This window comes from Emydura macquarii, unplaced genomic scaffold (genome assembly GCF_026122565.2).
Source record: "Emydura macquarii macquarii isolate MOO-44397 ecotype Brisbane River unplaced genomic scaffold, CSIRO-AGI_Emac_v2 contig_1363, whole genome shotgun sequence".
Taxonomy (NCBI): Eukaryota; Metazoa; Chordata; order Testudines; family Chelidae; genus Emydura; species Emydura macquarii.
The window spans coordinates 14,442,812-14,458,268 of record NW_027131500.1 but is presented as its reverse complement, the minus strand read 5'-3'; the positions used below and the strand labels follow the sequence as shown (position 1 = coordinate 14,458,268).

The window sequence follows — 15,457 nt, the reverse complement described above, 5'->3', positions numbered from 1 at the left end:
TTATTACATAATTCAATGTATCATTTAAGGCTGTAGTTTGGATTTATATGTACTGTACATAAATTAATAAGTAATAAGAATGCCGTATGAGTCCTCTCTCTCTATCTCTCTCTCTACCTATCTAACTTTCTACCTGGGCTGGAAGTCAGAACCAAAACAATTTGCAGATAGCTTTGGATAGAAGTCAGCATAAACTGTGGGTGGCTAGTGGACAGTAAAACACATTAAAAGAACCAAACTCAAAATTGCATGATTGTTGCTTTGGGAAATGTGAAATGAAATGTGAAATTGTGGAATTCATATGGACAACATGAACTTGGATGAATGGCTACCATCAAGGGAATTTGGCCAATACAGGATGAGGGAAGTAGCAGTACAGGGGAGGAAATCTGAAAGTGAAGAAGAGAACCAGTGATGTGCCAGATGGGGGTCTCTTGCTGGCTTTTGGGAACCTGGTTGTCAAAATATTGACACTAAAATGAGGGTGAATGTTAGGATAACCTATGAGGAAAGATTTGAAAAACTGGGTATGTTTAGTCTTGAGAAAAGAAGAGTGAGCAGGGGAACCAAATAACAGTCTTCAAATATGTTAAGGGCAGTTAGAACATGGACACTGGTCAATTGTTCTCCATGTCCACTGAAGGTGGAACAAGAAGCAATTGGCTTAATCTGCAGCAAGAAAGCTTTAGGTTATACATTAGGAAAAACTTTTTAACTATAAAGGTATTTAAGCTCTATAAAGGTATTTAAGTATTCCAAGGAATCCCCATGATTGTGGAATCTCCATGACTGGAGTTTTTTAAGAACAGCTTAAATAAACACCTGTCAGGAATGTTCTAGGTTTTCTTGGTCTGCCTCAGCATGGGAAGGATGGACTAGATAACATCTCAAGGTCCCTTCCAGTCCTACATACAAATACTTTGAAGAGCAAAGATTTTGCCTTTGAAATGAACTAGATCACAGAGGGTGTCGGGCATTTGCAAAGGTGGCCTGAACCTCAGCTGTCTGTGCTCTAGGCTGGTTCCCAGATAGAAGGCAACAAAGTTATAGGGCAGCTGCAACTTACACGTGCTGTCAATGGCCTCAAGAAGCTGTTACAGTCATCAGGGATTGCTAGGCACAAAGAAGGTTTGCTCATATGTCCTACATAAATCACAAGGAAGGGTTGGCATAGGAGCTGTTACCCAATATCCTATTGGAGATCTTCACATCACAGACCACAATAGCTTTAGAGTTGCATTGCAGTAGTGGAGGCCAACACAGGAAAACTCTGTATAAACATCTTCTGTGGCTACATTAACATATTAGTTTGCCAAAATACTTTTGTTTCCTGTCTTCTTTATGATTACGAATGAGACAAACAGGGATGGGAAAAACAGGGATGGATTTGCCAGTCCCATTCTGTTTCTTCCTGCAAGAATGTGTACCACTGATTCATGCTGTTTCTTACAAGGTGAAAGGAAAATATTGGTAGAAGCTAAACTTGGTAGAAGTTAAACTATTGGCAACATATCACCAGAGATGACCACAGAGAAAAAAAAAATTTACAAAACACAAAAGTAGCCAAGCTCCTAAAACAAAATGCTCTCTTTTGGATACATTATACGTACAGTAATTGTCTCATTGCCCTCCTAATAACATTCCCAAATTTTAAGAAATGATCCCAAAATAAAGAGATACATGAAATTATAATAGCACAACGACATACCATTACCTTAACATTCTACATAATACATTATTTATAAGACTACACAAGGCACAAATTAGTTTTTGACTTTTGAACAGTGGCAAAAAAAAAATTCATTTCTTAGTCATCTATCCCTATCAAATTTTGAATATATCAAATTCAACATCATACTTAGAGATGCTTTACGTTTAGAGATGCAAGGCCTAATTTCCATGTATGCTATACTTACATTACACCCACTTTAAAGCCCCTTTACACTGCCAGAATAGTTTCACCAGATCTTCGTGTAAGTGAGAATTAGGTCCAACCTTGGTATTAAACAAGCTGATTACTTGGATAGGCACTGACTTAGACAGAAAAGTATGTTTTATGGCATAGATCCTTAGCTAGTGAATATTGTTGTAGTTCCATTTACGTCAGTGGAGTTATGCGATTTACATCATCTGAGAATCTAGGCCTGTATTTCTATATTCTGGAGATTCATAGTTAAGAAGTTTTTTAACAAATGTAATTATTCATTGTCTTGTACTATGGACATCTGGGCAAATAAAGAATGGCCTCCAAAGGTGAAAACACCTTTGATCAACAGATAAACTGGGTGTTTGGCAAACAAATGTTCCAACACAAATTTCAAGCCACATTCTGCCCTCCTTTACAATGGTGCAAATCTGGGTCAACTCCTCCATTGTGTTGGGGGAAGTCCAGAGATACAACTGAAGGCAGAATACAGCTCTACCTTATTAATGTAGACTAGCAAAGTAATTATTACTAAAAACTTCAGGTAGATAGAGCCAACATATTTTTTGCCAGTGGACCTGATTTTCAAAGTATTCTTTGAGGATGAAATTCCACCCTGTGCAGAGGACTGGTTCTTAAACACCACTTAGGTCCTCAAAAAAGCATGTAAGTGAAATTTAAATGGTGTGTAGGTCTTAGATTGGAGGTGAACTTCATTCTAACAGTTCCAATTCCCTCAGATGTTGGCGGCTGAAAATGTTAAATTCTGTTTTTAAATGAAAAAATTGTCTGCATTATTAAATCAAGCTGTAATATGTTGGAATCAAAGACAGGATACAGAGCCAAATTCTGCTCAAAATTAAACTGGTGAAAAGCTAAAGTAACTGCATTACACTCAGTAGAATTACTCTGGATTTACAACAGAGTAAAGGAGAACAGAAGTTGTCCCTTAATTCTTTCTTCGATCCTAATTCATTAAAGAACAAATTATCTCTATAAACAATGCATACGCGTGTCACCATTTAATTTAGTTTAATCTGCAGGTTTGTGAGGGAGTCATTTTCGCCTGGTTATTCTAGCAAACAGGGTTTATTTAACACTGCTCTAAAACTGGACTAGAAAAAATAAAGCTCTTCAAATCAGAATGACCGAATTTTATGACAGAGTAGATGTCCTCTTTAGTGATAGTCTCATTCAGACCCCTATTGTTTCCAGTGGATTTGTATATGTTCACACTGCTGAAAAATATCCCTTTTGGATAAATACAATAGATAAATCTTAGTGCAGACGTGTATAACTGTGCAACAAAAGACAGCTGATGAAAACCCGAAGGAGAAGCAGGTCCAACAATGTCTTACAGTGTCATTCAAATATAACCACTGTGAATTTTAAAGCAGCAACAGGGGAAAATGCAGAACATATAATTTCAAAATGACAAGAGAGTTCCTCAAAAAAAAAAAAAAAAGAAAAACCATTACCCATTTTCTTACAAGTTTGTGCTTTTCCTTGGACCCACATCACCTGTGACCATACTGTCAACACTTTGGGTTGAGTGTGGGGTAGGCGGTTAAATTTTTTCATCGTAATCATTATTTATTTTTTTAAATGTGACTGGGCTTGCTTGCTTCAAAGAGGTCTTCGAAATATCTGTTTGCATGGTGGACATGGCTATAGTCTCATAATCATCATCCCTGGAGCGAAAATCACAAAAATGAAAGAAAAACTGCAAGTCCCTCTGGAAGTTCTTGTTGAGGAACCCATAAAAGATAGGGTTCACACAGGTAGAGATCATGGCTGTGAGGTGGCAAATCAAGAACAACAAATTGTGGCTGCAGGTAGCAACAGGTAGAATTTCATGATTCCAGTCAAACACTATATTAAAGATGGTAAGAGGCAGCCAGCAGACTGCAAATGCAACCACAATAGAGATCAGCATGATGTTGATCCTTTTGGTTTCAGTGGATCTGTATTTATTGTCTCGCATCTTGTCCATCATGTTGTTCCTTCTTTTTAAGCGTATGTATATCTGCAGAAAATAAAATTCAACAACAAAGAAAAATATAGAATCATTTAGCTCAGAGGCACTTCTTTACAAAGACCAACAGAATTCAGATAGAAATAAGGAGAGATCATAAAAGAGATTATCTCTTACCTTTAAGTAGCAAATAAATATAAAACAAAGTGGTCCAAAGTACTGTATCACCAACAGAGCTGTGGTATAAGAAAGCCTGATAGTGTCCAAAGGGAACAAGTCCAAGCACACATATTTGTCCTTATATTCATCAATCGTTATATTTTTGAAGGGTTCATCAGTTAATACATGATAAATCAGGAAAGGCAAAGAGGAAGCTATCGCTATAATCCAGATGGCAGCAACCCCTATGTAGGCATGTCTGTTATTCGGCCTCCACCCTCGAGGGTTGATGATCAGCTGATGGCGTTCAATAGCGATGAGTACCAAAGAGAAAACTGAGACTGTGATTGAGACACACTGCACAAAAGGATTCAGCTTGCACATGGCCTGCCCAAAAATCCAGTGGTCCATTAAAGTGTATACAAAGGTGAAGGGAAGACACATGATGGTCACTAGAAGGTCTGAGAAGGAAAGGTTGACAATAAGGATGTTGGTAACATTGCGCATCTCCTTCTGTTTTAAGATGATAATAATCAAGGCCAGATTTCCAGAGACACCAAGAATGATCACAGCCCCGTAAACCAGGGCCAAGGTGAAGACCATGGCCAATGGCACGTGGCAATCTTCATCTTCGTAGTGTAGGATTCTGGAGTTCGTCTCTGAAAAGTTCAGATGGATAGAATGATTCCCAAAAGAGGAGAGAAATGTTGTATTCATGTTCTTGGAACTTCTGTCCAGGCCCTGGAATGGTCTTCACTGCCTTGAGTTTCTTCCTAATGGTTTCAGAAGCTCAATATGTTCTCATTACTCAAGCAGCAAGATCTCACCCAAAGCTGTCACTTGATCCTTTGTTACCTTGACAACCTGGTGCAATCTGCAAAGGAAAAAGAGCACGTGTTTATTTCGTATCATTTTAATCGTGCCATAAATCGATGGTGTTAACCCGATGGCTGCAGATATGACCGCGGCCCCTTCTTTCTGCAGTCCTGAGTATCTGAATAGCTTCTGTAATTACCTGCTCATAACCCTCAAAACAGACCCAGTGGTCTCAGACAGATAGCAACAGCCCCACAGCAGGTCAGGTTTGATAGACTACCCTACAGCGAAACACTGAGGATCCTATGGACGCAATGCCAACAGAATAGTCTCTCCCATCTCAAATGCTCATCCGCCTCGGGGCAGCATCCCGCCAGCCGGCTCAGAAATCTAGTCAGCGGTGCCACTGGCTGTGGAGCAGAGAACGCCAGGGAACGTGAGAACAAAGACTCGCGCATCAGCTGAGCGGGTGGCAGGAGAAGAATGTCATCAGCACCGCGGACAGACCAGGCAGCACGCCGAGCTCCAGCGCGCCGCAGAGCCCCACGACGGATGGGGAACCAAGCCCCGGCAGAGCGGTCCTGCTGAGACTAGAGCCCAACGGGGAAGACGCTTCCCAGCGCCCTGCATCCCGAGCCTCCTCAGCCAAGATCTCTCTCTTATATAAGGTGACAGCGAATGGAGCTGGGAGAGCTTCCCAGCCGGTGGGTTGCACACCAGGCGGGGAAGCAGAGGCGTCCCTTGGACATACGCACAATCACGCGGGAATGCATTGGGAGGAGGGGGAAGGACGTGGATGATCTTAATGTGTGCTAAATATAACCGAAAGTGTAACGGGGAAGGTCATCTCGCAGGCAGCACAGAAGCAGACGTGTCGTCCTTCTAGCTCCTTGTCGCACGTTTGCCAGCCAAGATGAAGAACTGCGAAAGGGGGGTTGGAACAACGTGGGTGGGTGAGGACTAATATCCAACGCAAAGCAAGAGTTTCACCGTCTTTCCCGGGAATGTCATTGCCTCTCCAGACGGGCTGCCATTCGCTCTGGCTTTTGGTGTGCTGGGCCAGAGGGCGGTTGCTCGGTGCCGAGCTGAAGAAGTGTACAGAATAATGTGCTGACAAACTAGACAGTGAAGACTAGACAAACTAGCCAGTGTCAGGGTGGTGATGCAGGCCAGGCAGAATTTCTGTTTCTGTTTGTCTGAGCGGCTCTGGGAGAGAAGACAAGGCTAGACGAAGAAGAAGACAACTTTAATAGATTCTAGGTGCTCTCCATTCTGGGGCTTCAGAAGGGAAACAGGACTCACTTCCGATCCTACAGCCTTCAACGATACCCACCTCTACTAGCTCTCACCCGTCCCAAGCATCAATCATTTTCATTCAAATTACACTCCTCCCAAAGCTTTTTAATGTCGAATGTTTGTAGTGAAACAACTAGTTTCCATGTGTAACTATGTCCGCCATATGACTGGGAAGAGGGGAGGTGGAGAGAATTATTCACCGGTAAACAGCAGTGCAAGCACTTCTGCGAAATCCCTGGCCACTTCCCCTGTGTACTCTGTTATAACTGATAATTTAACACTAAATGTAAACGTGCCTTGGGGTTAGAAACATCCTTCTCCTCTCTCCTGCCCAACCTCCTCCTTTCTGGAGTCCTACACTTCTTCAGATGGAAAAGGAAGCTGTACCACTAAAGCGGTGGGAGAAAGGGGGTTGATGGATCCTAATCTATGCTAGGAGAGCACGTGTGCGCACAGTCTTTACAACCGTTTTCCGGATTCTGAAAGTCCATCATGCCTCAATGTAAGTAAAAGTCTGGAAGGTGAATTGAGGGTTAGATCCTGCGCCCCTTACTCAGGAAAAAATTCTTAATTGAAGGCGATAAATTTGCCTGAAGAGGAAGTGCAGGATACAGCAGAAAGAAAAGAAAAGAAAAGAAAAGTCCGGTACGTTAAAATAAATATTTAAAAGTTGATAGTTCACTATCTAAACACATTACATTTAACAGATGACAATAATGAGGTTGAAAAAGTTCTCAATTTAAGACCGACTGAATCTTTAACCATTAAATTATTTTTAATATGTTTCTTACGATTTATGTCCTGTTTTCTCCAGTTGCCATGTGTTTAATTGTCTCTCTCCTATTTGAATAAAGCTACTCAGCTATAACAACACAACGAAGGACAAGCCCAGAGTGACGTGAGTAAACAGTGATGAAAAAGTTACTGCAAAACATACCTCCTTACCTAATTAATAGTCTACTTTTGACCGACTGGTCCCTAACGTGCCGCTGACATTGAGGTCAAAAGCAAATCAGCAACTCTGATAATCTCAGACAGAATTGCTGTCTAGCAGAGTATAGAACAAAGGGAAGGGGAAAGGAAAGGAAAGAAAAAGCAAAAACTAATCACTTTGCAAAAAAGAGAGCGATCAATATTTACCTATGCAACACAAGTAGACATGGTTAAATAACCCCCTCCATCGCAAAAGCTGCAGGCTATTAAATCACAGAAAGTCAGGCATGGGTGGGGTGGGGCGAAGGGAAGGAAGTCTACAATAAACTAACATACCTCTGCTTCACCCTGCAGTTAGCAACAGCCTTCTTGAATCTGGAATTTTCCCACTGCCAAATCCTAGGCAAGCTATTTAAAATGTTGTGTGCTTAACCTTAGGTCATAGCTGTAAGAGGGAGTATTGCCAGTTTATGCCATGTTAAAGGTTCCTGAAACACTGCTTCATAGTGTCCTTGTCACAAATGTGTTTTCAGTGAGTATAAAAGCCGCAAGAGCATTTATTGCTGAAATTCACTTTATTAAAGCGACCTCAAGGAGGTGAAGTTACCTGAAATGACAGTGGGTGTAAAAAATAACTGGGAACAAACTAGTAACCACAAACACAGCCATAAATCTTCAGAGGAGAGAGGTCTGAACCGGGAACTGGCGTTACTTCTATTTGATACATGGTAGGGTTCAGATCCTGCACTCCCCACTAAGACAGAACTGAACAAGGTGCCAGAGTGAGGACTGCAGGATCGGGGGTTGTTCAACAGGAAGATTACAAAACTAAATGGGGCTCACTCATAAATTCAATCGGACTGTCAACCCAGCTGGCTTTGCATTCCATTTCTGCAATGGATTCTTCACAACCATTATTAGCATATTTAAAATCTCCAGCTACTGTAGCCCGGCTTTGGCGATTTACATCCACTGGCCAAAGTTTGACTACTCTGATTGTCCAGCTATCTGAATAGCAGACAGCCACCTCAGTGTTATCGCTTATAATATCTTTACTACACAGCTCCATCTAGTCTTTCTAATCTCCCCTGTCTATGTTAGGATTGTATAGCCAGCCTGTCATTTTGGTATCTAAGGCCCCCACCCAGACTACCTTTGTTGCATTTTGTGTTTTAACAGAAGGAAAGACAGAAGCTCTACCAAGAGCCAGAAGCTGGTTTCCCATCCACTGTATTTAGTGCCTGCAACGAGGACCTCAGAGATTCCCCCACCGCATGAATTTGCCGTGCCCTGAAAGACAAACCGGGACTGGTTTGACTGTAATCATTAACTACGTTTTCATTTCAGCAGCAGAGGTCATATCACTCCAATCACGCTGGGACTTCAGTAGGTTTCCGCAGGTCGAGGTACAGGGTAGGGGACTGTGTCCTTTCTTCCCCATTCTCCGATCAAGAGCGGGACTGGATAATAAACTCAGTCACAGACTAAGACCTCGCGGCAGGACCTTGCTGGGGGTCAGGCCTGAGTCTCGCTTATTTTGCCACGCTCTGTCTCCAACTATTTCTTATATAGCAGATGGCTCTAAAGGGAAAATGCCGATGCTCCTTATTCCCGCAGAGAAGCCACAGGAGCCTCCAGCCCCCAAATCCCCCGGCGCTTGAATTGAAGGAAGCTGTGTTTGCTGTGCGATTGTTAATTCCCTCCCTCCCCAGCTCTCCAGCAGGGATTGCATTAAAATAGGCTGGGAGGGGGCAGCCGATGAAGTTGACAGCGATCGCGCTTGTCTTTCCCTGACAGCTCATCAGCTGGAGAAGACGCCGGTTTGCCCTCTGTCTTCAAGCTCCCCCCTGCCTAAAAAAAAAAAAAAAAAAGCAAAGAAAAGAAACGGAGAGGCTGACCTGTGCTTCTAGGGGTGGGGAAGGAGAAATTAAAGGCAGGCAGAAATCACACAGTCCTGCAACCCAATCCCCCTTCTCTCCTCCTCCCCCCTGCGCCCCGGGATCACACGGACCTCTTTTGCTCTCTCCAAGGATTTGATCCGAAGTTTGATGCTAACGGCTAAAAAGGTACACAAAAGCAAGACAAGGTGACGGGAAATACCCTGGAAAAACTATCCTAGCTGCTCAAGGGGCAGCATACCATACTGTTAGCAGCAGAAACCGACCGGTACCACCATACCAAGGAGACACTCAGCAGTGTCAGGAATACACCCCTGAGTTCTGACGGGCATTCTCTCAGCTACACCTGTTCTGTCACCCTGATGAGACACACAAACATCAGTCCAAAAAGCGCGCGCACCCACCCCAGATAAAAATTAAATTAAAAAAATGAGGAAACCACAAAAGGAACCCACCTTGCAATTGTTCTTATTTCCCCCTGCTTCTTGATTTGGTCAGGGAGAGGAGCAGAAGGGTGGATGCAGAACAAGGAAAGAGGCAATGGGGAAAAACATCCACTGGTATTTCTCCAGCTCTGATCCTAAAGATTGGTGAGGCGAGCTGGAGACACCCCCTTAAAGCTGAACTCCACCTTATCCCAGTATCACATGATGGTGCTCTATTGAGCAGATCCTGAAGAACCCAGTGCAAGCACCATACCTTTAAATTACACATCTGGGGGTGGGTTGCCTAGTGATTCTGAAATAAATGCAATTAAGTATTGAAACAAAAGGGGAGGGGGGATGCACTGAGAAGAACTTGAGAGGCGAGACAGTTTGAAATTGCTTTTACAGATTGAATATTGTAACATTTTGTTTGCAAGTCAGTGCCACCTTGTGGCCAAAGTAAAGATGATATTATATAAGAGCTGGCTGGCGATGTGGCTGATAACACGGATTGTGTCTCAGTTGTGTCAGATATAAAGTGTTTTCATTTTTGCTTTAAAGAAGCACAACTGATCTCTACTTTGGTTTTCTCTTGAAAAAGTGATTGAATTGATAAGGATTCCCAAATGTAAACACAACCAGTTTATTTGCATTTCAAAATACTAAGAAAGCTAAATGTTTTCTTTAAAGTAAAAACCAGTCAACTAACCACCAAACCTCAAGGAAACATAGCTAATACTTCTTAGATTCAGCAAATGTATTATTTTCTGCTGGTACATTTCACAGCTGTCTGTAGTCCTGCTTTGCCCTAACTCAGCGTTTCTCAGATTTTTGGTCTGTTTGACCTTCCTCCATTGTTGGAACTCTGTGAGAACTCATCAGTGCGATGTTTGGGGGATTGGAAAGAGAAATGGGCCATGAAAGGGTAGAACTATCCCCACAAGGTGATACACAAAACGAAAAGTTGGAGAACCATTGCCCTAGGCAGCTCTTGCATGCATTGTAAAAAAACCCCAGGTTTGACTAGATATTTGAATAGGGCATGCACATCGCTAATTCCATCAAACATAATTATATGGTAGCTTTAGGCTCCCACGTTTGTTGGACACACCAACTTTCTTTCTACTGAGCCTTCCATTCCAGGATATCAGTGCACTTTATAAATGTGGATGAACCAAGCCTCACACCAGCCCTTTATTAGTACCAATAATAATCAGGACTTGCCTTATAAAGCCCAGGTGTTTTCTTTTCAAACTTGTAATATGTTGTAAAGTAAATGTTCCATAATATATAGACATAGTATACTTGCCTTGCATAATGAGCTCAGATTTTAGAAGTCCTCTTATCCATTCGAACTATATTTTTCTAGTCTCAGCACTAGCAGCACTACCCAGCTAAAACTCCCAGGCTCACAAAAAGGTCAAATAGTTCCTCAGTAACTCTCTAACCATTGGGAGGACACAAGAATACTGAAATCAACAAAATAGCAAAGCAATAGATCAGTAAAAGAATACATTCAGACTCCTCTGGGGAGTGCATTATCTCAGTACACAAAAGGCACCACGACCTGCAAACATATTATTGTTTATTTGTAGTAATTGTTGTCTGTCTGCAACAAAATACACAGTATGCAAACACTCTACCTAGAAAAATAGTACTGAACAGATAAAAGATAACAACCTTTCATTAAACAATAATTTAACATGGAGGGAGGAGCAACATCTTTTATAGAGCCATTATGAAAGCAATATTACTGGCTTCCCTGTAGACCAATCCATAAATCATCATCTATTTGTATATCTAAAAGTATTATAAAGTCTGTATTAAAGAAAAATGTCAAAATTAAGGTGGCAACTCCATCTGTAATTTATGTGTCCAGATAGTGCAGCACAAATGTTACATAAATACAACAGGGTGAGTTAAGGGACACCTGGAGAGTTTTGTGTGATCCCTTTTTATAGGCAAAAAACCCAGTCTTTGGGGTTGCAACAGTTCTGAATGAAAATGTTTATTGTTTTCATTTTCCAATAATGAGCACATGCATCTACTTTCATATCTCTGCAATGCTTTTGTTGCACAACAGTACATTGTTCACGCGTAAAGACTCACTTGTATTATTGAACTTGATCCTGTTCCCATTAGAGGGAATCAGGGCTTTGCCATGGGCTTCACTGGAAGCAGCAGCAAACTCTATCTGAATGAATAAATTACAGGCATTCTGTTATAGGACTAAATCCTACCCTCTGCTGTTCTGGAGCCCTATTCTCCCCCCACAAGTGACTGGGACTAGAACATTGGAGTTCTGATCTGGTGGTTAGAGCTGGATGCCAGCCCCATGGTTAGAAGAACCAGTGTCCAACCTAATGGGTGGAGCCAGAAACAGGAACCAGGAGTAAGTGCCAAGGGTCAGAGCTGGAGCCAGGAACCAGGAAATAAGTCAAGGTCAGAGCAGGACTGTAGCAAGCTACAACCAGAAAGGAACAAGGCTGGGGGCAATGCAGACACAAGGATGATCACAGTTGCAGGACTATTCATTGAGCAGCCAGTAACTTTTGCTTATGCTTTATGGTGAAGCAGACTCTTTTGGACTCAGCTTTATGAGATGTCCACCAAATCACAATCCCACAATTGAGAAAGAAGGCTGTGCTGCTAAAAAACACTAACCTGAATTAAAGAGAAAGTGAAGGCAGCTGTAAAAATATATATATAACAAATGGAAGAAAGAACAAGTTGATAGTAATGAATACAAAGAAGAAGTTAGGAAGTGTAGCAAATTGATAAGGGAAGCCAAGAAACACAAGGAGACCTCTGTGGCCAGCAGAGTTAAGGACAAAAAGGAGGGTTTTTTTAAAATTAATAGGAACAAAAATAATCCTGACAATGGTGTTGGTCCATTGCTAGATGGAAATGGTAGAATGGTCAATAATAATGCAGAAAAGGCAGAGGTGTTCAATAAATATTTCTGTTCTTTATTTGGGGAAAAAACAGTCGTATATGGTCTCATCTTTTCATTTCACTAGTATCTTTGGAGGATGTTAAACAGAAGGTACTAAAGTTAAACATTTCTAAATCAGCACATCCAAATAACTTGCACCCAAGAGTTTTAAAAGAGCTGGGTAAATAACTTGCTGGACTGTTAATGCTGATTTTCAATAAGTTTTGGCACAATGAGGAAGTTCCAGAAGACTGGAAGAAAGCTAATATTGTGCCAATTTTTAAAAAGGGTAAACAGTATGACCCGAGTAGTTCTAAGTCTATCAGGCTGACATCACTCCTGGGCAAGATAATGGAGCAGCTGATACAGGACTCAATAAATGATGAACTAATGAAGGGTAATGTAATTAATGCACTACAGCATGGATTTATAGATCCTGTCAAATTATTTTGATATCTTTTTTTGATGGGGTTACAAGTTTGGTTGATAAAGCTAATAGTGTTGATGCATTATACTTAAACTTCTGTAAGGCATTTGGCTTGATACCACGTGACGTTTTGATTAAAAAACTAGAACAATATAAAATGAACACGGCACACTTGAAATGGATTAAAATGGCTTAATTGGATAAGTGTAAATGGGGAATCATCACTGAGTAGATCTGTTCCTAGTGGGGTCACACAAGAATCATTCTTGGTCCTACATTATTTAATATTTTTATCAATGGCCTGGAAGTAAACATAAAATCAACACTGAAAAAGTTTGCAGATGACACAAAAATTGAGATAAATAATGAAAAGGACAGGTCACTGATTCAGAATGATCTAGATCACTTGGTAAACTGGGTACAAATAAACAATGTGCATTTTAATATGGCTAAATGTAATTTTATACATCTGGGAACAAAGAATGTAGGTCTTGCTTACAGAATGGGGGGATTCTATCCTCGGAAGCAGTGACTCTGACAAAGATTTGGAGATTGTAATGGCCCATCAGCTGAACATGAGCTCCCAGTGTAACACTGTGGACAAAAGAGCTAAATTAATCCTAGGATGCATAACTTGAGGAATCTCGAGTAGGAGTAGAGAGGTTATTTTACCTCTGTATTTGGCATTGGTGTGTCTGCTTCTGGAATACTGTGTCCTACTCTGGTGCCCACAATTCAAGAAGGATGTTGATAAATTGGAAAGGATTCAGAGGAGAGCCACAAGAATGAATACAGGATTACAAAACATGCCATACAGTGATAAACTCAAAAAGCTCCATCTATTTAGCTTAACAAGAGAAGGTTAAGGGGTGATTAGATTACAGTCTATAGGTACCTAAATGGGGAAAAATATTTAATAATGTGCTCTTCAGTATAGCAGAGAAAGGTATAACATGATTCAAAGGCTGGAAGTTCAAGCTAGACAAATTCAGACTGGAAATAAGACATAAATGTTTAAGAGTGAAAGTAATTAACCATTGGACCAATTTACCAGGGGTTATGGCAGATTGTCCATCACTGACAATTTTTAAATCATATCACTACAGTCTCTTAACCTGCTCTATACCCTTAAAAACATAGTAGAGGATTTTTTATATTATCTAACTTTCCTGATACTTTCACTAAACCCCTCACAGTATATTCTGTCACCTTATAGCATCTGATGTTTTCATAAAGAGCCTTTCTTTCCTAGGAAAACTCGCTGCATTCCCATATCAGGTCAACTGTTTCTTTAATCCTATATGTGTTACATAACTCATCTTTGTATTTATTCATAAAATATGCATTATTATTTTAATCACAGTGACCAGTTAACAGTCTATATATGAGATCTTCACTGATTCTTTCACATCTTTGGAGCAGCACATTTTCCTCTTTTTGGGGGCATACTTCATTTCTTTTCTTCTTCATCCACAATTCTTGCCGTTATATTTTAAATCCCTTTGTAACTAAACTTTTAAATTCCTTCTTACTCAAATAAATTTTGATACCAGTTTCTCCCTTTTTAAGCATTTTTCACTTCCTTAGCCACTATTTGATTGCCAGGCACATGTTAGAGGTCTCTAACTTACTGCTGCTGCTGAGCTTAAATGCAGACCTGCAGCCAAGCAGGTGATTCTGCCATGACCCAGCTGGTTTCATTAGCCATCCTGAAGGGACAGATAGCTAACTCTAGGCTGAGCTGAGGGAACTTAAGATCACAGTTCCTGACCACATGACTGAAATCAATGGGAGTACTGGCATTTCACAGGATAAGAACAGGGAGCCTAGCTCTCACGGGGGAAGAGGATATAAGTCGCACAAGGCAAATCCAGGACTCAGGAGACTACAAAGAGTATAATGTCCATTTAATTTGTTGGCTCCTCCGCTATGCCCCTATTCTGCTTCCTTTGAGTTCAGAGGAAGCAAGACCAGTCCTCATGTTCCCATGTGGTTCATCCTTCCAACCATTAACACATATGATGCCATCAGCACCAAATGCCAGCTGATTCTACTAAAATGATTAGTCATATGGTCTTATGCCATGTGTATGCCAGTTCACTGTGGAACATCCTGCCTCGCACAGCACAGATATCACAATTGTAGATAACAAAGCCACCTTCCTACTGCTCTTCATGTTCATCCCCAATTGTTTTATGTAAGGAAGGAATTTGGCCTCAACTGTCTTTTTGGAAAGGCAAGAGAACAGAAACAGAAGCACAAATAACCTGTGGGATTGTTTTAAGTACATGCATTTTGGGGAGAGGGGAAGAGGATAAGGAAGCAGGCAAGAGATGGGATGGACAGTTGAGTTGTCCTGTCAAAAGCAATATTTTCAAACAACAGAGCTACTGTATATAACTTCCTCAGATATCGGATCAAATCATAAAGTTGTGATTGTTTTTTAATTCATTTCAAATTTTCAAAATGTCTTTCTGATGGATCACCATTACACTGGTAGCAGCCTTTGTGATGACATTCAGGTCTGAATCAGAATGACTGAATGCCTGAGAATTCTGACAATTACTAATTTAAGGCCTGATTTTCACAGACAGATCACAGTGACTTTAACTGAAGCTTTGAGTGCTCTGCACCTCGAAAAATTAGGCCCTAAGCTCTTAATATATCTC

The 15,457-nt window shown here is 41.0% G+C and overlaps 1 protein-coding gene across 1 annotated transcript; it reads right to left on the bottom strand.

The window, feature by feature from the left end:
- Window positions 1-3,491: 3,491 nt before the first annotated feature.
- Window positions 3,492-4,796, bottom strand: NPY1R (neuropeptide Y receptor Y1). Its single transcript, XM_067551982.1, has 2 exons — window positions 4,077-4,796; window positions 3,492-3,950 (listed from the first exon to the last, which is right to left on the bottom strand). The coding sequence occupies exons 1-2, from the start codon at window positions 4,773-4,775 to the stop codon at window positions 3,492-3,494; spliced, it is 1,158 nt and encodes a 385-aa protein (XP_067408083.1). The 5' UTR covers window positions 4,776-4,796.
- Window positions 4,797-15,457: the final 10,661 nt, after the last annotated feature.

Bases quoted from the DNA above. Each gene is read 5' to 3' on its own strand.
- NPY1R (XM_067551982.1), bottom strand. From the start codon at position 4,775: ATGAATACAACATTTCTCTCCTCTTTTGGGAATCATTCTATCCATCTG. The intron at 3,951-4,076 runs GTAAGAGATAAT...TATTTTCTGCAG, and splicing joins TATTTATTTGCTACTTAAAG to ATATACATACGCTTAAAAAG.